The 23,111-nt window shown below is 35.3% G+C and overlaps 1 protein-coding gene across 5 annotated transcripts in view; it reads right to left on the minus strand.

Moving 5' to 3' along the window:
* The window catches only part of RGS12 (regulator of G protein signaling 12), a 91,175-nt gene that overhangs the window by 17,931 nt on the left and 50,133 nt on the right, over positions 1-23,111 (minus strand). For 3 of the 5 annotated variants that reach the window (XM_064511488.1, XM_064511487.1, XM_064511490.1), the window contains exons 5-16: positions 18,864-19,033; positions 16,329-16,421; positions 14,881-15,024; positions 12,046-12,225; positions 11,373-11,526; positions 10,006-10,085; positions 8,036-8,236; positions 6,970-7,043; positions 4,074-4,200; positions 3,037-3,133; positions 1,365-1,444; positions 700-853 (exon numbers count right to left, since the gene is read on the minus strand). In XM_064511488.1, the coding sequence (XP_064367558.1) occupies positions 700-853; positions 1,365-1,444; positions 3,037-3,133; positions 4,074-4,200; positions 6,970-7,043; positions 8,036-8,236; positions 10,006-10,085; positions 11,373-11,526; positions 12,046-12,225; positions 14,881-15,024; positions 16,329-16,421; positions 18,864-19,033 (1,554 nt within the window). The remainder of the gene's footprint in view (positions 1-699; positions 854-1,364; positions 1,445-3,036; positions 3,134-4,073; positions 4,201-6,969; positions 7,044-8,035; positions 8,237-10,005; positions 10,086-11,372; positions 11,527-12,045; positions 12,226-14,880; positions 15,025-16,328; positions 16,422-18,863; positions 19,034-23,111) is intronic. The other 2 variants (XM_026121932.2, XM_026121930.2) reach the window with 1 other exon arrangement.

Genomic DNA, 23,111 nt, shown 5'->3' on the forward strand with positions numbered 1-23,111 from the left:
AGTCCATTTCCAATGATATCACCAAAACAAAAAAGATGTAACTGGATGTAAAAATATGACTTAGAATATAAAAGATTATCAATAAAGCCTTTGCTCATTTCTACTTCTCAGCACCTTTTAAGATCAATTACTGAGTGTAAACCAGTCTTACTCCTGCCCATCTCATCTCCTCCACAGTCATCAGATTGTACTATCCTGACTATTATATACTTTAGCATAAGTTTTTCAAAAGCTCTCAGCTGAGTAAGTTAGGGCCTATTTGACTGTCCAGAACGTCTTTCGGTGAGCTACTGAATCTCACCTACGTAAGGGGCTTTTGAAGGGTGAGCGAGTTTTTACATGGCTTGTAAAATTACAAAGGGTATCGAAGAGGGTATTCAAATGTAATTAATTAACTAGTTGCTTTTTATTTCACCAGGAGTCAGGTAACTGTCACATTTGAAAATTCCACTAGGCACCTCCGTATATGTTTAGGTACTTAACAAATTCTAGTATCTAGCTTTTAGGTGTTCTTAAAATTTCACCTTCAGCTTCAAAAACTTTACGGTTCAAACATAATATCAAATAAAAATATAAGGATCATGACTATGATTTTCACAATGCAGTATTAGATACACGGTATCTTTTCCTACACAGAAATAGAATTACCATTTTTTCTAGAATATTTACATTATTACATAAACTAAAAAGTTCACATACCCTCTGCTTCATCCAAATTAATTTTCTGACATTTTTTTTTCCCAATCTTTGCAATAGAGTCTTCTCTCTTTGACAGCCGGGCATCCCTAGCATTTTTTCCATTTTCGCCTTTCATTTTGATAGAATTAGACTTTCCTAGAGTTCTTCCCTCTCCCTGTATTAGAAGGAAAGTTAAGGTACTACTTACATTTAGGCTCTATCATTTTGTACATATCTAAGTGAACAGAAGTTATTTTGAAAACCATTTCTCTAACAACACCACAGCAAATGTTTTAGTTTAATCTTAATTATTGCTAAAAAATTTTGCCACAATACTCCCCGAAAATGCATATACAAATGTAATATTGTTTACTCTGAAAAATTCACATTACAGAAAGGCCCTTGAATTTCAGAGTAATTCAATCATTTTTAATAAAGATAAACCAATGAGACAAGAAATAACAAATATAAAACAGTGAAAGAGCTGTCCGATTCATCATGAAGACAAAGTTCCCACAGAAAAAGGCTGATGACAATGGAAAAATAACGGATGAACTCTAACTATACTCAATCTAGTTACATAATTTGACAGATTCGAAATCATGGATGAATGCAGCTTTTAGTATAGGGTTCCAGTAGAAAATAAAAGATGATCTAAGGGACAAAAATCATTGCAGAAGACTTACGGTAGATACTTGATTTCTTGAAGAAGTTGTTACAGTTGCACTCTGTTTTACTGATGCACCTTTTTGTTTATCTGTAAACACTGAACATAAATATACCTTCTATAACTATAAATCTGTAATTTTCCAAATAATTAATATTTAAGTGACAGTGAAAGACAAAAAATCATTTTTATTTTTATTTTTTTTTTTGCTATGAAATTTCCCTAAGCTGTATCTGGAAAATAAACAGTGATCACAGCTGACATTTCCAACACTTTTCAACCAAAAGCTACCAGAATCTCCCACTCATCTTCAGACTTTCCTAATACTGGAAATGCTTGCAAAGTTTAAAGATTTTGTAGCTTCACTTAAATTCTCCTAGATTTTCTGTTGATTTAGGTCAAATAACTTTTAAAAGCTCAGGTAATAATACAGTTTGTGACTCTCAAATTTAGAATACCCAGCTTAAATGAGAAGAAATAATTTTTTTTTCAACAGAAAAGGCCACTGAAAGGTCACTCTGAATCTCTTCTGGTTTGTGCATCAATTGTTTCCTGGACATTGCCATATCCTCCTTGTCTACTGGTAAGCAGCTCAATGGCTCCTTCAATTTATATCTGCCTACAGTCAATATACTGACCTAAGACACAGCCTGAAACACATAATCCTGCCCCTTTTTCACTGGTACGCTGCTGCAGAAACAGCCCAGCACTAGAATGATCCTCTATGATTTAGGCTTTTAGAATAGCTGGGAGCACATATGATTACGATTTCACTTGTAATCCTTAAACTAATTATCTTTGAGAGTATTTAGATTGATATCTCTTTTCAAATAGACAATTGGTTCTGCTTCCTGGAAAAATGACAAATCTGATTCTCCTCAATAATCCTCCTTTGCTCAAAGACGATCTCTGCTCTAAGTCAATTTAATTTAACCAAATCTAATTTCATTTTTAAAACTAAGTGTTCTGTACCTATAAAAATAGCTCCTAATGAAATTGAACCTTTACTCCCAAGGCTGCTTACATTAATCTAGCATATGTTAATTGTGACAGAAGATTGTCTTCTAGCTGTCCAGAGGTTGATCTGAAATTAATTGAGTTTAGTTCAACTTCTATTTTACAAATGCTTTTGTCCAGAGAAATCACAAATTATATCCTTATTGGTCTTACTTACAGAAATCATAGCTTACAAACTAGAGATGTGGGCTCTGCTACTTTCTCTTGTTAAGGAAGGGGTTTATCATAGTAGTGTATATATAGTTGCTGCCCAAACTGCATCTGTCCTATGCATGCAGAATGTCTTTAACGAATTAATTGCCAAATTCACAGAAGTTATGTGGCATTTTATTCTTATTATTATCACTAGGCACTATGTCTCTAGATGTGTGTGTGCATCTAAGCTTGAATGCAAGTAGAATATTCAAGTTATTAGTTTTTACAATATCAAGTTACTATATAATATGCACAAAATTTATTAAAACAACAGTAAAGTACTTGGTATCGATAGATGAATTTAAATTTTAATCTTTAGAAACTGTACTCCATTTTATTTAAAATATATATGCTAGATGTGACATACCCAAACCCAACCCCCATTTACCTTGCTTTTGCACCCATAGAAGAAATTACTCAAACTCAGGCTTTATGAAACTGGTTTGACATCATAAATAAAAGCTTTTCCGCCAACTTACCTCTACCCTTTGTTGGCTCTTTTTCATCTAGAACAACCCGCTGACCATCCAGATTAGATATAGGGACACCAAGATCAAGTGGTTCCTGCTCACCATTCTAAAGTCGGATCACAGTTTGTATATAATAGAGAAAAAGCTGTTTTCAGAGCAACTTTATGCAGAGTCTGACACTTTTTAACAGAAAGTTAGCAAAGTATTTTTACACTTAGTGTAGCCCCAATGAACCCTTCTTCTACCTTTCTAAAAATGTTAATTCCAAAAGTGTGTAAAATTGCCTTGATTGCAATGAATATAACCCATTCATGTGAGAAGAATGGTATTTAGGGGAGAAGAAGATATAAGGAGGCAAAATCAGTTTGCAGGCATGCACAAATAGTCTAAGACTATTACTGCATATGTTTAGCAAATCACTCTCTTCAGAGAAAGTTTGATATTATTCTGTATTCTAAAGTGTCCATACACCAATTTGTTAATTTTCTAATTTATTAAATGAAATTATCTCATACCAACACATTTTTCAGGCATTTGAAAAACGTGGATTGGTGCAGCCAGGACAGTACACATCCTAGAAATACCACAGAAACAACTTCGCATTACCTAATATTTCAGGAAAAAAAACGCTAGAAAAGTAGTAGTGAACAAGTTGAGTCAGTCTGCTTTCACAGAAAGTGTCTGCAAAGGGACTTGAAACTTTCATGATTCTTGGGATAATGGAACAATAGCTTTAATTAATCTCAGGCAACTCTCTTTGGCTAAAAGATGGAAATGTTGGGCCCTGGAAGAATTTATGTTCAGGCTGCATTATTTAGGATGATGGATTTATTCTGAATGAGAAGATGAAACAGATGCAGAATAAAGCCTTAGGGTAACTACTCTTAAGCAAAATGGTTATGACTATCACGCATTTACATCTCAGCACATAGTCATATATACACATTTTAATGCATATTTATAAAGATAGGAAAATTTTAGGACTATCATATGCTCTTCTCCAGACAAGAAATATTACAGATTGAATTACACCAAAAGATACTTACTAGTCTTGCCACAAGTTCATTAAGATTTAAACCATATTTTGCAACCACAGGCCTTAAGACCTCTGTTACTGGTTTTGTGGGTTTAGCCTTCAAACCAACTGATCGATTGATTGGAACAAGATCCAGCCTGAAACATATCAGTTGTCACAGTAAGTATAAATTATTCCAATAAATAAAAGGTACAAAATATATAAATGCAATATACAGCCAAATAAAGTAAAAGCTGTTGACCCTGCAGATACTGCAACTTAACTAACACAAATCCATCCTAACCTGAAGATGCAAAGCACTTTCAATACAAATAAAACCTCCACTGTTTCATTCTCTAGTGCTAAGGGAAGTCAAGAGCCAACCTAATTGTATGGTGACATTAGACCAATTGAATCCATTCTCTAGCGCCTCCACATTTCCAATGAGATCGCTCTGCCCATCATGTCCCAGTAACACTTGCAGGCACTTTATGCCCCATCCTATAGCCATGGAGGCAAGAAAAATACTTCTCACTATCACAAAACAGACCTACAATTTATAATTCAATTACTCGAGATGGGCTTTCACAGTAATATTTTTTTTTCTTTTTCTAACACAGGAACAAATACAGTGGAATTCCAGATAATGATAATTTCTGACTAAATGCTACTATATCACAAGAATTTGTTGTAAAAGAAGCCTATATGAAAAAGCTTTAAAAGAGATCCACTTGGAATTTAAGCAGTGAAGACAGCCTCTTCAGAGTCTGTTATGCAATTTCATATCACTTCATCAAAATAGCAGAGAAGCATGAATTAAAAAATAAGAGGAAAAAGCTATTCCATTTCCCTGCATAGAATTATTCCTAGCTTTTTTAAATGCTCTTCTTCAGGTGTGCCAAGATTCCTCCGTAACAGCCCTGTTTGACTATAATGGCACAACAGGATGTAAAGGGCAAGCTGACAAGTAACAGAACTTTCACAGAAGAAAGGGACATCATCAGAAGAAATTAAAATCTTTAGTGATTTTGTTGGTCACAGTTAAATATAAAACCCTTCTTTCCTTTCACACAAATTACTTGTATACAAGATCTTTAGTCTCATTGAATTCTCCCTTCCACAAAAAAACCAAATTGCTGAAACTTCATCTTTCATATTTTAGAATACAACACCTACTAAATAGAAAAAATCAGTTTGAATGATTAACTGGTAATTGACACAGAAGTAACAGACAACTCACAACTGAGTATTGCCACATCGTATTGGTATTATGACATAAAAAAATCCAAATATTTAAGTGTTTTTGCCAATATGGTGTGTATCTACAGAAAGAAAGAATGTAGAACATTTCTAAATTTTAATTAACACATAAGTAACATATGGTGCAGCTTATTTGAAGTCCCTTTTTAATTTGGCAACTGAACAAACACACACCTTAATAAAAGGCTGCTTAGTTTCCATTTATAAATTGAATGTGTTATACCATATTCATAAATTTAAAGTACCCTTACATAGCAACTAGCCCTACTTTTTAAAGAAAAGTAATATAAAGCTAAAAGGAAGAATGCTTGACAAAATACGCTTTATTCACTTATAAAATACAGCCAATGATGTAATAAAACTAATCAGATAGAACAGAATGGAGTGATTGCTGTGATCACACACATTCTACTTCACAACTTTTTCCTAAAATAATTATTTCAACATTTTTCATAATGTTAGTTGGGATTTTTAGAATTTAGAAACATTAAAAATGTTCTAGAGTTTTTGAAAAAAAGAAAAACATGGTTTTTAAATATAATTGTAACATATAATAATGATTATATAATGCATTATATTATAAATATATTAATAATACGTTCATATTAATAACTTTGACTTGTTTAACATTCATTGCTATAAATCTATGCTCAGATGAACTATTTATATAACTAGACCTACTGAAATGTGCCAGTCAGGCACATAATTACAGGTAAGGGAATGGGAACAATCTATTTAATCATAAAGGCTACATTTTTTATTGGTGTGTTTAGGATTAGACTAGGAGACCCACAATTCAATCTCCATCTCCTTCTTGTGCTGCTTCAATCTAGTAGGCATGTCTCTTTTTGACATGAAGGTTTCCTCTGGGCCTGCAGATCTGTTCTATATGCTTGATCACAATTGCACCAGCTTGAGCAGTTAAGACACCAACACCATAAAAACATTTAAACGTTCACCCAGCACCTAAATTACCCTTGTATCCAACACAGCAATCCATAAAGCTTCCTTTTTCAGCACTGAAAACTCACAAGGTACTGCTCTAGGTGGCTTGAAATGTTGCTGGGGACCCACATTTCTCTCAGTGATCTCTAGTCTGGTCGACCTGATCCGAATTATCTTTTAGAGATACCCTAATCTTACTGTTACGTGTAGGGAAAGCAATTAGTAGCTAGCTTAGAATGTAAAGGGCCCTAGTGCCTGAATTTAGGCAGGATGTCTGACTTAAGCACCTATGTACACTCAGAGAATCCCATGCTGAATCCCTATCTCTGGCTTAAGTTTTATTGCAATCAAGACTAAAAATGGACATGTGCTTATACTTCACATAAATCTCAAACTGAGAGTTAACCAAAAGACATGCTAATCATTTTCAGTTACAAATGTTGGGTCATCCACCTTCACATCAGGCTGATTTTGCTTGATACTCCTGGCTATTTCTTCTAATGTGCCTACACAATGGCTGGGAACCTTAGATACCTAACGCTGGATTCCGGATTGCAATCTAAGATGTTGCATGGCTAACTGGATTATTTACTGAATTCAGACAAATTGTGTTCTGTATTAATTGCTGTTTTGCTGCACAGGTAAATTAGAAACTACATTAGTCCAATTACAAAAAATAGAGGCAACAAAGAGCACGAAAAGACAGTATTTTTGACTCTTACCGAAATAAAGTGCGTTTTTCTAAACGTAGGTCCCGAGACTCCAGGATACTACTGTCTTGGTGCAATACAAGTGGCTGAAGATCCCATGACAGAAACAGAACAGAGAACAAATAGAATTTAAAATATGCAGCAAAGAGCAGCTTCATGATTAAAAAAGAAACTTGGAAGCTTTGGAAACTTGGAAAGAAAGAAAGAAAATTAATATAAATTGCATGCATTCTAGTGGGTATTAATTTACAATAAGCAACATGATTAAGGTGTACTTCTTCCTGGCTAGCTCTAACAGAGCAGAACTCTATGAGACAACGACTAAACTTCAACTTCCACTGCAGTCAGCAGGTATTCTGGAACTCGACATTTTAAACCAAGCCTAGACCTTTCAACTGAATAAACGATCACATAGAACGATACTTTAGAAAATATTGCAAATTAACAGTTGTTAAAAGATTTAAAAGAGTAGGCGCATTGTACGCTCATTGACTTCTGTCACTAATCATCACAAATTTAAGACAATAAATCTGCCTCATATCCACAGCTTCTCTCTGAACCACAGATACTTCTGTTGAAATGCGACCCATCACCTCCTGCCAAGGTAAACTGCTGATAATTTTTCTCCACATTAAACTACACACCTTAATTCTAGCATGAATTCATCTTGCTTTAGCTTTGAACAACTGACTGTCATTACGTTTATTTGCTTTTTGAAGTACCATCTAATATCCGCTATCACTTTTCCATGTCGATATTTTTTATTAAGCATGCATTATCCCTTCTCCTGGACAAACTACATTGACTAGATAATGAAATCAAGCTATTATGTTAAGGCAATCCTTGTCATAAGCTCATCTCTGCTTTTTGTAAGGTGGCTACCCTGGCTGGTCACAGTACTCCAGTACTAGTTTGACTAACATTCTTCTTCGACTGACATACTATTGCCAGTGCAAAGCTATAAGCAGAACCAGCATATATGTATTACTATTGAGCAATCAGAATTCCTTATTAATAAAATAACTCTGCACACACACACACACACACACAAAAAAAAAAGAAAAGAAAAGCATAGTACCTTGTCACCTCCAACTAAAAAAAGATCCACTGCAGCTATGTTAATGCCATGTTTCTCGCAGAGTCCAGATAGCACCTCTTTGATAGAGAATCCGGATTTAACAACCATTTTGCTGGACGAACCATCTGGAAGGTTTACAGAGCAGTATTTGGGGGATTTCTCTTTATCTGGTACAAATGCAGGTAATCTAGAGGCTTCCGACTTGACAGAAAAAAGAAAGAAAAGTCAACATGCAATGGGAAAATTAGGAATATGTATAAGCATTTAGAATCTGTACAAACCAAACTAAGCCAAGAAGCGCAACCTCAGCAATATTTATGATTTTGTAATTCTTCAGAATATCACAAATATCAGATGAATTTAAATACTGAAAAAACTCTTTAGACAAAGATAGCAGCACTGCACAAATTAAACAGATTTCTAGAACTGCTGAGCATTTGACAGTGAGTGCATTAGACAGGTTATAAGATCCTCAAGCTATAAAACAGAACACCTAATCAAAAAGTGTAGTAAGTAAATAAAATTTTATTTAAATTCCAGATAATCAAGTGTCTATACTCAGTAATTTTCTGCTGATGTAAAAATTATCATTGGACATTATGAATCAACAAAGCATTTTGGTGATGAGGAACACCTTTAAAAGTCCTTAAACAAAACTTAATCTTCTCATACCATAATCTAAACAATACACATACAAATATCCCACAGAGAAATTAAAATCTTAAAATAATTCACTTGATAACCATGCTTTTTTTATTAAAGGGAACAAAAAGTACAGTGTTAATCAGTTATGGGTAAAGGGCACAATCTTAATTTTTATTCTAATGTCACAGACAGTAACCCTACTACAAAATACCAGAAGTATTTTTTGAAAATTTAATGAAAAGCTCAATTATAACTTAAAAGGACACTACCAAAATACTGTTTCCAACATCATTTTAGGGTATTCATTGTATTTTTTCTCTTCTATTATACTTGCTTCCTCTCTTCCAAATCCCAGTAACTTTTTGACTCAAATCAGTTGGAGTGGGAGAGAAAAGAGAGGTTGTTGTTTTAGGGAGGGTTTGTATTTTCTTTTTTCTAAGATATGACTTTGCTGCAACAGAAATAAACATGACTTTGCCATGCTCACTTCCCTGACGAACATCTGTAGCGCAGGCAAAATATATGTAGTTGATAGAATCTAGTCAATTAGAGGGATATACAGGCCTATAAAAAAAAGCCTTTAAAATTACTTTCCATTTTATATACTTTCCCCATATCAGCCTAGTTAAAATAACTTTTGAATATTACATTTACTTTCTATAATTAATACCATTTTAATTTTGCCCTGTGAAGGCAGAACTTGATTCACAGTGTCTTCACTACTTATTTCCCTACGTGCTAGCACAAAATCGTAGTGTTTACTGAGAAATTTTCTACCTCTCTCTCATCAGAATTTAGAAGCAGAGCTAAGTCACAATGTCAGGAAGAAAAACTCACAACTGTAAAAGAAATGGGGAGGAAAGAAGACAGACAGACACTGCTAGCATAGAAATCATCTTAACACAGCTTGACTATAGGTCAAGCAGAGGAAAAGCTATTACATGCAGTTTTTCAGAATAGGCTCTCAAAGCTCTGGTAGAGGGAGAGCACTGTTTATTATAAAGAGATGCAGGTAGCTCCCTTAGAACAGCAAACTTTTATTCTAGAAGTCTGCTGGTGCTTAAAGTTAGGTTTGACAGGAGACAGGATGGAAAGGATATCCTTCTCATAAAAGGACAAAACAAGAAGCAACATATGAACACGAACTTTATTTCATTTCTATATTCTAAAACTGCTTAATACCGCATTATGCCCTCTAAATGTATCATTTTAAAATGCTTTCTCAAAGTACTACTTTAAACAAATGACTTCAGACTTCTTAGAAAATAATAATCCACTGTTTTCACTGCTCCCCCACTACTTCGTTATTAAGAACGGGCCATTACCAAGTCAAGACTAGCAGCTGATGACATGGAGCCTTGTGATTCCCGTCTGTAGGATAATCCATTGGGCTGAATAGAATCTGCTTGTGGAAAGAATCAGTGATCATTAGTAATCCTTAATTTTATTATTTGTTATAATACAGAAAGCTATTGCAAAACCTTATCTCCTGTGGTCAGAAAGATCATTGTTTTTATTAAAGAAAAAAACTCCAAATCTTCATACTATGTACTGAAGCATAGAAAACGAAAACAATCTTTGGATGAGTATTTCTTGGCCATGTAATCCTTGAACAATCTCACTTGTTTTTTTACAGAGAGCAGAAAAAAAATTGTTTAAAAATAATTTTTAAAACACATAAGAACATTTTAAAATCTTTAAACATTTTTAGAAATATTTTGTCTATTCAGATACTTTGAAGGGAAATAACTAGTTTTTTCTGAAGGGGAGTCCAGGTATGGTGTTAGAAAACCAAAATCTAAGAAAATCACTAGTCACTTTCAGAAATTTAGGCCTATAATCTTAGTAAATGTCTCTGAAATCTTTTCATATATGAGCGTACTGAGAACACTTAAACAATTCATATGACGAAAGATTTCTTGTGGGACTGGGCCTTCACTCAACATAGAAAAATGAAAGGCTCTAATCCACAGAAAATAGACAAGAAGAAACAACAGAAACTATATGGTCTGAATTTAGTGCTTCGATGGGATTTCTCTATTATTGCAACTCAATAGAATGAACAATCCCAAACTTCTGTCTCTTCCTCTAGGGACCATGTACTGGTGCTCTCTCTAGGGAACTCTTCCTTAAACTTTTGAAAACAGTAAGGTAACAAAACAGCAGATTACAAGGTTTTTCACAACTCTGATTCTTCTTGCTTTATTTTAGTCAGTAAAGGAGGAAATAAGAATAGTGAGAGTGTTGAAAAGTGAATGTACTTGTGTGGTGCTAATAAGAGAAAGATTGGATAGTGCACATGGAAAAATTTTAAAATAGCTGTAGTTTTAGCACTATTTGTATATACAGCTCTTGAACTCCTCTGTAAAGAAATTACTTTACTATAACAACAGCGGGTTCCTGCTTGATAAAGTGATCTCTAGCACACAAAAAATGCAGAGTGTACTGGAAACCAGGAAAGTCTCTTGGAAGTCGGTAAAATCAAGTTTAAACATTCTCAGATTTTTATCTACTTATTTTCACATCCACTTTAATAAAAATCCCAGAGATACGAGCCAGGCTATGGGCTTCTGATTTAACAGTTTCTCTCTGTCACATCTAAGGAAGTGCTTAGAAGCAAACTAAACATGATGATATTAGTCACATCTACTGCTGAAACAACTGTGCAGCGAAGTGGAATGTGAAAACTCACCATTCTGATAATCACCATTTTCTTTTCTCTTCTGTGATTTTCCCAAACTCTTACTTCTTGACCATGAGAAAAATGTTCCCCTCTTTTTCTTCTCAGCATCCTCCTCTCCTGACTCTTCATTTAAGGATCTTCCTGACTTTGATTTACCACTTAACTATCACCAAAACACAATTAATCATTGGTCAGACCATAGTTGTAGGTATATTATCTAAAACAAACATTCCTACACTTTTGCTAAAATGAGAGTGTGATCATCAGGTAAGCAGTTTTTATTACCCCATTCACTATGGTATGTGCCAGTCTACCTCCCAGCAGCAATCAAAAAAAAAAAAAAATCAGAGGAAACCACAAAAAGTATGTAGACAGAAGTGTACAGAAGTACAACATAGGAACTGAAAACAAACCATGGAGAGCTCATGTAAACGTGAAAGAACTCTCCACAGCTCACCAGTAACGCTCAATTTACTTCTAGAAAACCAAAGATGCAACAGACTGCAGGAAAGCCATTTGCCTTATTTTTGAAATGCAGAATTTCCTTTATATATTTTTCCTACACTTGACACATGATGTGGATTAAAATATTGAAATAATGGTTTTAATACATTATCATTGATCTTCTAAAGAACTTGAAAAACAATAGTTTTCAGATAACAACAATACAATCAAAGATAACCTTTTTCGGTGTAGAGATATTGGACTTCTCTGAACTGATACTGTGTTTAGAAGTGGGGCTGCTGGGAACGCGCTGAGGATCAGGAAGAGGACGACCTTCTACTTCAGCCAGGATGCATTCTTGGTAAAGGGGGGATTTGAGAAAGCGTGTATAGCTATCAAACTTCATCAGGTTAAAAATCTGAAATTAAAATTTGATAAATAATTGTTACGCAAGCTTAAACAAAACACATCAAGAAAAAAGCACTATTCTTCAACAGCCAACTTTTATAAAACTTAGGACATTAACCTATAAACAGCACTAGGCATGATTTGATTTAGATCTGTTAAATACCCTGTACCAATGAAAAAAGAAACAAGATTTAATCTATTCTTTTAGCATAGATTTAGAAGAATGCTATGCATTGTACACAGTGCAAAGTGCAAAAGTAGAAGAGATGTTGTGTAGTCTTGTAACACCACCATCGTATCCATCTTTTATTGTGTTTACATGTCTTCATACATTCTACATAAAGCATGAGGCAAACTAGCCATTTTAAATATTTTTAATGGATTTTTACATCAGTACTACATATAACTTAAGATTTGTAAAATTATACAAGGGTGTTTCAAGGTAGCTGTGAACAAGAAAAAAGTTTATGCTCCAAAACTCAGGAACATGATCTAATCACAATATACAATACTATACAATGATACAGGATATGCAAAGATATTTATTGATCCGGGGAGAGGCAAAGAGGTGAGAATCCATAAGGTTACAATGAGTCCATAAGGTTACAAGGTTAAAATGGCTGCTCTGGGTGAGACCAACATCCATCTTTAACAACACAGTAAGGAAGCAGCTCAATACCAGGCCTGGAGCAAATGTCTGAAACTAATTTAGCCAGCCTTGCTTGCAAGCAAAAGAAAAAAGTTCTGTCTTAACTGCTAAACATGATCTCATATATGACATAATATTATATCATATTTTCTCTGTTTTGTTACACTGTCTTTCTATGTCTTGTTTTAAGTCAATGTGTTCTTTTACCTTTATGTCTTGTCTAGCCATTAAACTAATTACATATGACCCAAAAAACACTAGGACTGCCTCTTCGTTGGCTATGATAAATTCCCTACCAGCAAAGAATTTAAAAAACCCTAGTGTCCATCACCCAACTGGTTATGGCGTTCGCAAGTGTCTACATGGAAATCCATCACTAAGTGACAGTTGCCCAGTTGCAGACAGAAAGCATCTTTCAGACTGTGCAGGGACACCTCTCTCAAAAGGTACTAGCCCGAAGATTTTCTGACAAACAGAAAGTTAACGCAGAGAGAACATTAGGCTGCAGTTTCACAGAAACCTAATCCAAACCGAATGCTAACTTCCACAGCCCTGCATTTCCCCTGTATATTCCCATTCCCTCTTGGGTGCTAGCTGTCATGTTTCTTGGACACTCTAATGAACCATTTGCAGCATGGTAAGCTATGAAAAAGGTATTAATTTTTGTGTGCTCTTTTTGCCAGCTTAATGTGCTGAAATAACTCAGCACAAAGTCTGATGAGCCCTCAAAGCTGAGTACAAAAAGACAGATAAGACTATGGCAGCTAGGTTTCAGCTATCGGCTTCGGCTGCCAGGCAAAGCAGGCCAAGACATGGAGTCACCATGAATCAACAATGTGTATAGAAATAATAGAAAATTCTAAGGGTCTCCAAAAGAGAAAAAAAAATGAAGAATTTGTCACTGATCCTTTCCATTTGAAAAACACAGGTACACTGGTAAAATTCACAAAAGGCAACTAGTTTCAGAGCACAGGCATTCTTCAGGCCAAGACTCAAAATATTCAGTGTATACAATGCACATAGCTTTGAAACATGTCTTACTGTGGAACTCAAACAATAACACTACTAAGTAATGCCAAAAGTGCAAAGTATGGAAAAGCAACATCTGAATCTCATGGACTCATAGATGCATAGATACAAGGTTACTGGGGAAAAGTAAGAGTACAGTCTGCACACACCTACACAGCTGCAAAACCAAGCTGACTGAAAAACACAAACTACTTCACTTGCCCTTGGTATTTTGACGAAAGTCAAACACACAGAGTTTACACTCCTCTACAAATCACAACACTTAAGCTAAATACAATTTGTGTCTAAAAAATATAATATACTATTTTACAGCACAGCTAATACTAATACCTTAAATTTAATACAGTTTCAGGATGCAAAACAAAGCTTTTCAGAGTTGACTCCAGTCACACAATCTAACACCAAAAGATGAGAAAATTGATATCCATGCTCTGCTAGGTAGTTATCTCTGCAATATTTTCCTTTAATCTTCCTAAGAGACACAAAGAGAGTTACTGGACTATTAATGCATAAGGGAAGGCCTCCTTCAGTATGACAGGCATATTTTACAAACTACTTTAACCAAAATCAGATACTATTTGTGTACACACTTGTCCACTAAAGAAAAGAATAAGCAACTGTATGCAAACACCATATTGATAGTGTTGCACCAGATGGACTAAGCATGGATACTAATGAATAACCTTATTTGCACTCACCCTTCATTTCAATAACAATATTTTTCAGATTATTTTTTAGTTAGTGGCAATTTTCTACACACACGCAAACGTACGGAAAAAGTGTCAAGTGGCATTCCATTACACAGCCTGTTTCTATACTGCAAACAGCATCTATATAATGTCTATGTCTCCAATTTCTTCTTATATGTAATAAAATAGACAACATGTGAAAATACTTTTATACTTAACTATTTCAAAGAAATTCAAAGCACTTCAAAGGAAAAGATAAAAGACACAATTTTACAAAAGTTACATTTTCTATGGTTACCTGAAGTTGCTGTTCCTTGAACATATCTGGATGTGGAGAATTGAGAATATCATCTGCCAGCTGTGCCTGGCTATCAATATTAACTGGGGTTGTAGCTTTGCTACACAAAAACTTACTGAAGATCTCTCGAGCTCTGTAAGAAAGCTACAGAAAAGAAATCTTTTCCATATTAATTTATATGCAACTTTGCAAACATATTTTTATACAGTTATTTTTATATGGATCTATTCCATAAAAAAAACACAGAGCTATTCAAATTTCCTTAATATATAAGAGCCTTTCATTTGATAAAAGAAATAAAGAAGGAGCTTTACTTTTAAAATCTTAAATAAAGATAGGTCTCTTGTCTAATTGTCTTTCTCTGTAGATCTCTCCTCTCTAGATCTCTCTCGTGGACACATCTCAGATTGCAGCGTTGACTGCAATTACGACAAGCAACAGCTTTGGTTAGTTTTAGGGTTATAAACAGTTTATTTCCTTTAAAATTACAAATATTTGAGTCTCAGATATTTCTTCAGTTGTAAAAGTTGCCATCAAACAAAATAAAATTTAAAATAATCCAACTATAAAAATGTCAAGCTCATCAAATGCCATCTTACAAAGCAGAGCAGATATTTTTGATTTTAAACTTTATAGATAACAGTTACTATTTATATATTCTCTCAGCTTCAATTTCTGGAAGTTAGAAAAATGTAAATGTATTTACTGTTAAAAAATCATGCTCTATTTTTAGCTTGTTTATTTTGAAACACCTACATTCTGGAAATAATGAAGAAGTTGCACCAAACCAAGCTCAGAGCCCTTAAGACGGTTTCAGAAAATACATAGTTTGAAGACCGAGTGAAGAGGAAGAAAAAATGGATGGTGCATAAAAGAGCAAGCAGTAACTAGGAAGCTGAAACCATGTCCACACTGCAAACCTGACCCAGATTCAGTGATGTGCTGTACCTGGACAAAAATCCTGTAACCAAAAGTACCTGACTAATGTAGGACAATGTTAAACAGATGAGATGCAGATCCTCACAGTCTCTGGACAAACGTGTCTGCTACAGCTCACTGCAACACTGTAAGTTACCTTATAAACACATTACCTTGGCTGGTAGCAGGGATAGAAGGAGACAATGGAGGCTAATTTTTGCCTCTCCTTAGCAAGTTAAATTAACTTGCTCTGCATCCCCCCTAGCACTGGGCTACTGCAGTGTTTCCAACATCCAAAATACCTCAGCTCTTTTCCCATTGAGCTACCTCTGCACTTCACTGAAATACAAACACAACCAACATCTTAACCTTGGGACGGCACTTCCAGGGGATTAGCAAACTCAGGCTGAGGCTGTTATGGTGAAATCACAGTACTAAGATCAAGTATAGTTCCAATAATTTCAATAATCATGAAGAAGCATCAGTTTTTAGCAAGCAACACCATGTATCAAAATATCACATTGACTTACCTCTTTTTTATCATGTGCTGGTACATGGTTAAAATATTCACAGGCTTGCCAAAATAAAATATTTTCTTCACTAAATTCCTTCCGTAGAAATTCCTACAGGGAAAATAAGCAAATAAATAAATGCAGCATAAAGAAAAGAAGTTACTTGCAGTTTTATACAACATATTTATAAAAATAAATATAAGAATATTAAAGTTTGTATAATGAAAATATTTCAGTCTCACAGTCCATTTTTTTTAAAAGCAAAGTTCAGTTCATTTCCAATTTGTACCTTGTGCTTTTTTTCTTTTTCTTTTTAAATATATACAATTGAGAATAATGCATTAAGCTACAGTCAAACCATTTCCCTGTACATAGGTCAAGTCTGAAACTTCATGTGAAGTTGCACTAGCACATACACTAACGAATAAGCTTTTAATAACAATTTCAGTATTTTATAACTACATTTTAAAAATTGCACTGTAAACAGGCTATATTTAATTGCATTTTTAATAGTACAATATAGACAAGTAACTGTTTCTCCACAGAATGCAGTTCTATGCTCAAATAATCAATCCTCATTTATATGACTATTCCTGCAAGTAGATGTTTATAGAACAGTGCTCACAATCAATTCTGTATTCATTACAGCATCTTTCTGCACCACAAGGCAACTACAAGATATCCTCATCACTGCTTGCTTGCTTATGTGGTCACATAGGTTCCCCCTGGAAAATGTTTTCTTGAGAAAAAATTAAATCACCCAGTGCCACACACTATAATCAGGACATTTATATTATAGAAGCATCCAAAGGTCCAAATAAGGACTGGGACCCAATTCGGTTAAGAAATTATACAAATATAAATTGTCCCTGTTTTAAATCTGCATAATCCAATATTCTCTCTGCGTATGTTTCTTTAAAGCATTTTACGGTTTAAAAAAAATCTTTAAAAAATAATTTGGTTCTCTCAAAAATCACCCAAAGACTCACGTAATTGAAACAGTGCTTGTTTATGCTTTATAAATTTAGGGATCAGTGTTTCACTGAGGATCTTATTTTAAATTATCCCACAAACCACAACTTTCACTCAAGTGTTATGCTGATATCACTCGAGCTTCCTTAACATACAAAAGCAGCCTCAGAAAGCAGTCTGAGACAAATATTCACAGAGACACTTAGAACTATGCCTCTTTTAAGATCTACCTAGAATTTAGGGAGTCCAACTGTAAGAAAGCAATTGAGAAAGACTACAATACAGGCATCCTAAACCCACTAGCCACCTGCCAATATAACCTAAAAGCTTTTGAGACACTTCACTTGAGACAAAGAAAGTATAAAAGACAATCCTGAGAGTAATCAGGGTGCATTTTTGCATTTTACATGTAATCAAAGATTAAAAGAGAAACAAATTTGTGAGCAGGAACCAGAATACAATTGCCTACTTCCCAGCTCTGTGCCTTCACTGCAAATCTATAGTCAGTCTCTTTTTCTTTTTTCTGACCCCACGATTTTAGTGCAGCTGGCTGCATGATTCAGCTTCATCAGGAAGAATGCATGGTGCCCCAGTTGGAACATTACGTAGCTTATCAGTTGTTATATATTGCTGGGAAGCAGGAGATGTTGGTTTGAACCACATCAGGAGGGAATTGAAATCAGGTCTCTCACTTCCAGGATTACTGCTCTAATCAACACACTATTATGCAAAATGTGAGTATTTGCAAAATATGCAAAACCTCTTCCTCTTAGAGAGTAATTCCTGCTCTGTGACAGCTCTGTCCTCAGGAGACGACTACACATTCTGAAACCCAAATGGACCAAGATGCTTACTACACAATCTTGAATTAAATGCTAACGCTCCAAAGGTGCTTGAATACTGGCAGATTTCTATATAGCAATTTCTTTTGGCTATTTATAGGTGATTCCCTTCTCAGTCTGTGGGCTTTCTGGACTTCCCTTTGAAGGCATGTTAACCTATCAGTCAAAAGGCATTTATTTCAGGCACCATGACTCACCAGCCTTTACGCCAGACTTCAAGGCATTATGACGTCCAAGTTGCAGGTAAACCTAAGTAGGACTGTGAATCTCTCCTGGGCCTCAAGAAATTGGTAATGCACACAATATATTTCAACATCTCCAAGTTTTTCTTTAACAACATTTCAGTAGGGAAACATATGAATAGTCTAATTCTCAGAAAATTATTGACACTTGATCTTTTTCTTTCAAAATATCTTGACTACACATACAACTATAATTGAACATAACTGTTTTACAAAATGGGAAATCTTACTAAATATTCACATACAACCTACATTTTTATCAGAAACTTTTGCTACCCAGAAGTACATGGAAACATGTGGACTACTACGAACACTTATTCAACTGCAAGCCAGCTCCATTAAACTTAGAAAGATGTTCAGGTAAAAACTGTGTAACATTGATCTCCTATTCTTTTGTCATATGTAAGGATAGTGTCAAGGAAAAAAAAGAACACAGAGAAATTACTGCAACCATTCCAGGTATTTTGAAAGGCTTCTTACTGTCCCTCAAAACTTACAGAAAAATATTTAATGCCAACAGCATCCTGAAGAAGACGCTCAAAAGAAACAGCCCAACTTGCAACTCTTCTTTCTCGAAGTCGTCGACAGCTCTGTACACTGGGAAGACTAGCATTGCTACTGAGGCTATTCTCACTGATGCAGTCTTTTAAATCAGTGCTGTTCAATTCTGTCAAAAAAATTAACAAACTAGTCAATAAAACATTATTCTCTTTTACTCTTCTTTCTACAGCATTTTATTTCCATATATATGATGCCACCTGTTCACAGTAGTGCAGACTTCACAAGATCCCTTCCCATTCTTTTTAGCAGCAACTGCACAGAAAAAGAAAATACTCTCAAATTTTCCTCTGTTCCACTGCAAAGAAAATTATACTAGTGGCTTAACAGCAATTCCCTGGCAGAAGCAAAAGGGGAAGGCAGAAAGGGAAATTTTGTCTTTTCTCTACAAAAAAAGTATTTTGGATAATATTTCCTTCTTACATGCTTGTCCCCATAAGCTGCAATCCTTCAGAGGATTATCCGAAGAAGGTGGACCTTTAAGAATCCAGCTTTCACCAAAAAGTGGACAAAAGCCTATTTGGTAATAGGAAGATAGGAAAATTTTATGCACTCTTAAATCAGTAGACATGGACTCTGTGAAATGTTCCATGGAAATGAGAGATTCCTGCTAAATGCTGAAAATTTAGGAAAGCGGACAACTGAGCAAAAGAATAGCAATGAGAAAGGGCTAGTAATGGATGCTTGCTTCATTCATCCATGGGAAATAGAGCCATCAAACCATAGACCCTGAACCGATCAACAGACTTTCTCACAAAAAGAGGGATCCATGACTTTCTCCCAGACTAGATCCAACATACTGCAATAATCGGGAGATGCCAACAGTCTCCCAGTTTTTGTGTGAACAACTCAGCAGAGCAGTTCTAAGAGGACTGCTTTTCAGCTGCCTTTTAGCAGCCTTTTTCCAACCTATCCTTGCTGGAGTATTTTGGGGGTCTTCTTGACATTGGTGATCATTGTAAAATTCTGTGGAGACCGCAGAAGTAGTAACATCCTGCTTCAGAAGAATAATGATCATATCTAAACATAATATTTTCATAAAGAATCTGAGCCACAAGAGAAAGAATTAAACTACCAGTGTTTTCAAACTGAGCATAGGAAAAAACAGAAATATTCAAAATGAGAGAACACATACCACCACTACAGATTCATAATAAAATAATGTTGAGAGGACATTCCCATTAGCCAGCCCATACAAAAAAATGTAACATGATGTTACAGCAATTTAAGTGCTAAAAGGGTAGCAATACTGCTATAAGGATTAAGAGAGAACAACAGCTGCAGGTTGCCAACAGATTTTGATGACACCTGACAAGCAAAACTAACTCAAAAACTCAATGTCAAACTATGCCCACCCAATGCCTTCTCTCAGGACAAAGTTGAGAAATGACCAGATACTTCTGATGTTGAAAAAAACAGAAATGCCTTTTCTATTTGGAAAGATGAATTAAAAAGAATCCTTAGAGAATTCAGGAAAACACATCCACATGTAGCAGCATCACTGTACTAATTTCAACTATTTATCATTAATCCAAGATCATCTTTGTCACAGATCAGTAACCAAAATACACAAAAATTATTAAAGATTGACCACTTGTTCACAGAACTGGAAAGGTGAAAGAGAAGACTGTGCTAATGAAAAAGGGAATTGTACATTGATACAACATGGTTCTGTTCACAAACTTCTCATTTATTTGTTGCATGCCCTTTTACAAATCACTGCTCTCACCACCTCTCAGTTTACACAAATGTAAAATTGGTAGAGTAATACTCACGGTTACCCACTTCACAGATGTCATTTTAGGTTAAATTGATTGTGTACATACAATTGAATACAGCCCTGAGCAACCTGGTCTGATCCCATAGCTGACCTTGCTTTGAGCAGAAGGTTGCATTAGAGATCTCCTGAGGTCCCTTCCAACTGAATGATACTGTGATGAAGTGATTTTATGAAAAAGGTAGTCATTGGATTCTTTGAAATATGCACAGTAACAAAGGATACAAGAAAACCATATCCTCAGATAAACAGGTGATATCTTCAATAATTCTATGCCAAACATATAAGCAAATATACAGCTCACTGTGAATGCAAACTGACTGAAAAAAATTCACAACCAGTAAGTAATAGCCTACTCTTCACAGGGCCATTTTTATCGTTGTTTATTTTCCTCAGTTAATCACCTGCATTAATGGAACCAAGGAGCAATTTCACCAAAATTATTACTTTATAAGATCTCTCAAGGACTCCTTTTTTCTTGTATATCCAAAATGACTTTGCATTTCTATATCCTATGTAACAAAACATTATTGTTCCTCCCTGAAAGTATGAACTTTGAAAAAAGGGCCATTCAAAGATAGTTATAAAGACAGCAAAAAGTTATAAAGGCTGTTATAAAGACCTCAAGATAAGAAAATTTAAAGAAAACAATTCTTATGAAACTTCATTTTTAAACTAAATGCATTCTAGAGCTTAGAAATATTTACTAAGATGTAACAGCTAACTACAATTTCTATAAGTAAAACTATTGCTTAAGCAAAATAACACAAAGATACTGAATAAGATTAAAGAGAAGTCAAAATGCAACTACTTCTTATTATACTTTAAACAAGGATAATGTTTAAGAATTATAAATATTTTTACTCCCCTTATGGCCATATTGATCAAATCTAAATAAAAAAGACTCAGCATATAATTCCAGATTGTCTTGTATCAAGTATTTATTCACTTTTTCCTGTATAAGACATACCAAAGAACAGAACCAAGTCAACTGTTAGCTTCAGTAGAGAATACCTGTCGCCACAGTGAAACTATTGTGAAAGAAGCTAATGTGAATCTGAAGTGAATTATTATCTTAATTTATTATCTGAATTATTTTGCTTTAACTCTGCAGGTGGATATATTTTATCCTGCAGTCCAGGCTGTGAACAGACACCCACTTCTTGATACATCTGGAACAGTTATAGCTGTTGCTAAACCCAGCTACTGCCTCACTGCTAGAGGGTTCAATCCCCAATGAATTCCTCAGATGAGTATTTCCTAGACCCTTTCAGGTAAAATTGGTAAAAAATAACATACCAAAATGTTTAAGCCTACTTGGCTGATTTGGGGAAATTAGGGAGCAGTAGTCGCATGAACTGCTCAACTCTAAATCCACAAGTCACAGTGCCTTAGGACTGGGAAGGGATTGCAAAACAGTAGGCCCAGGAGTCCTCAGAAGGTGAGTTTCTCCCTTTTGCCTCCTCTCTCCGGTGGCGGCTGTTCAGTTGCCCTGTGGCAAGGAGAAAGACCACACTGTAATTAAGGTCTTTGAGGATTTGCACCAGCCAGCGACTGCTGACCACCTTTAATTGCTCACAGCTGCTCGCTCTCCCCAGCTTGTCAGAACTAGGTTTGTTGTGACCTGCAGTGGGTTCTCGCTCCTCTGCTATGCTGTCCCGGAAAAACAGATGAATCGAAACAAGTCTGCTTTTCCGACAACTTTGAGAGCCACCGTCACGGGCTCTCCAAAGGGGGCTGCTCTTAAAGCAGCATTAGGGGCTTATTCAGTCACAGTAAACTTCCTCTGTTCTGTCAAATTCTATTTAGCTAACTCAGATTATTTCAGAAAGGACTAGCTGAATTCATAATTACCCATAACCCAGATGCTGCTCTTTTCTCCCCTGAAACAAAATTGCAGTTTCCTTTAAAAATCTGTACAGATTTCTGCAGGGGTTCCTCTTAACATGAAAACCAGTCACAACAAGATTCTTTCCCAGAAAAGGCTTAGTTATTCAATTTTCTTTTACTACATATATGAACAGTTGCAGTTAAAACAGTTACAGCACAGTGCAGGTATATCAGTACATGATTTAGAATCAGAGAGATTCCCCCTTTCAGATGGGGGGAAAAAAACCCATCAATTACATCACTAGTACACAATTTATCCAAATCACACTTAAATGAAGACTGTATAAACATGTGACTCCTGCTGCACTGCCCCTGCAGAGGAATGTTTCCAACGTGAGCCTGTAGGGTTAGGTTTCTCGTCCCTCGCAGCTCCTGCATTCCCAGCTACATAGGGCCACCTCGGAAAGAAGGAACCGAGCAACTGCCCAACCTAGTCACATATTTCATCCCACAATCACTCTGCTGCGCAATAAAAGCAGTGGCCTCAAACTCTTCCAGGATGGGAAAAGCTGAGAACCCA

Source organism: Dromaius novaehollandiae, chromosome 4 (assembly GCF_036370855.1).
Source record: "Dromaius novaehollandiae isolate bDroNov1 chromosome 4, bDroNov1.hap1, whole genome shotgun sequence".
NCBI lineage: Eukaryota > Metazoa > Chordata > Aves > Casuariiformes > Dromaiidae > Dromaius > Dromaius novaehollandiae.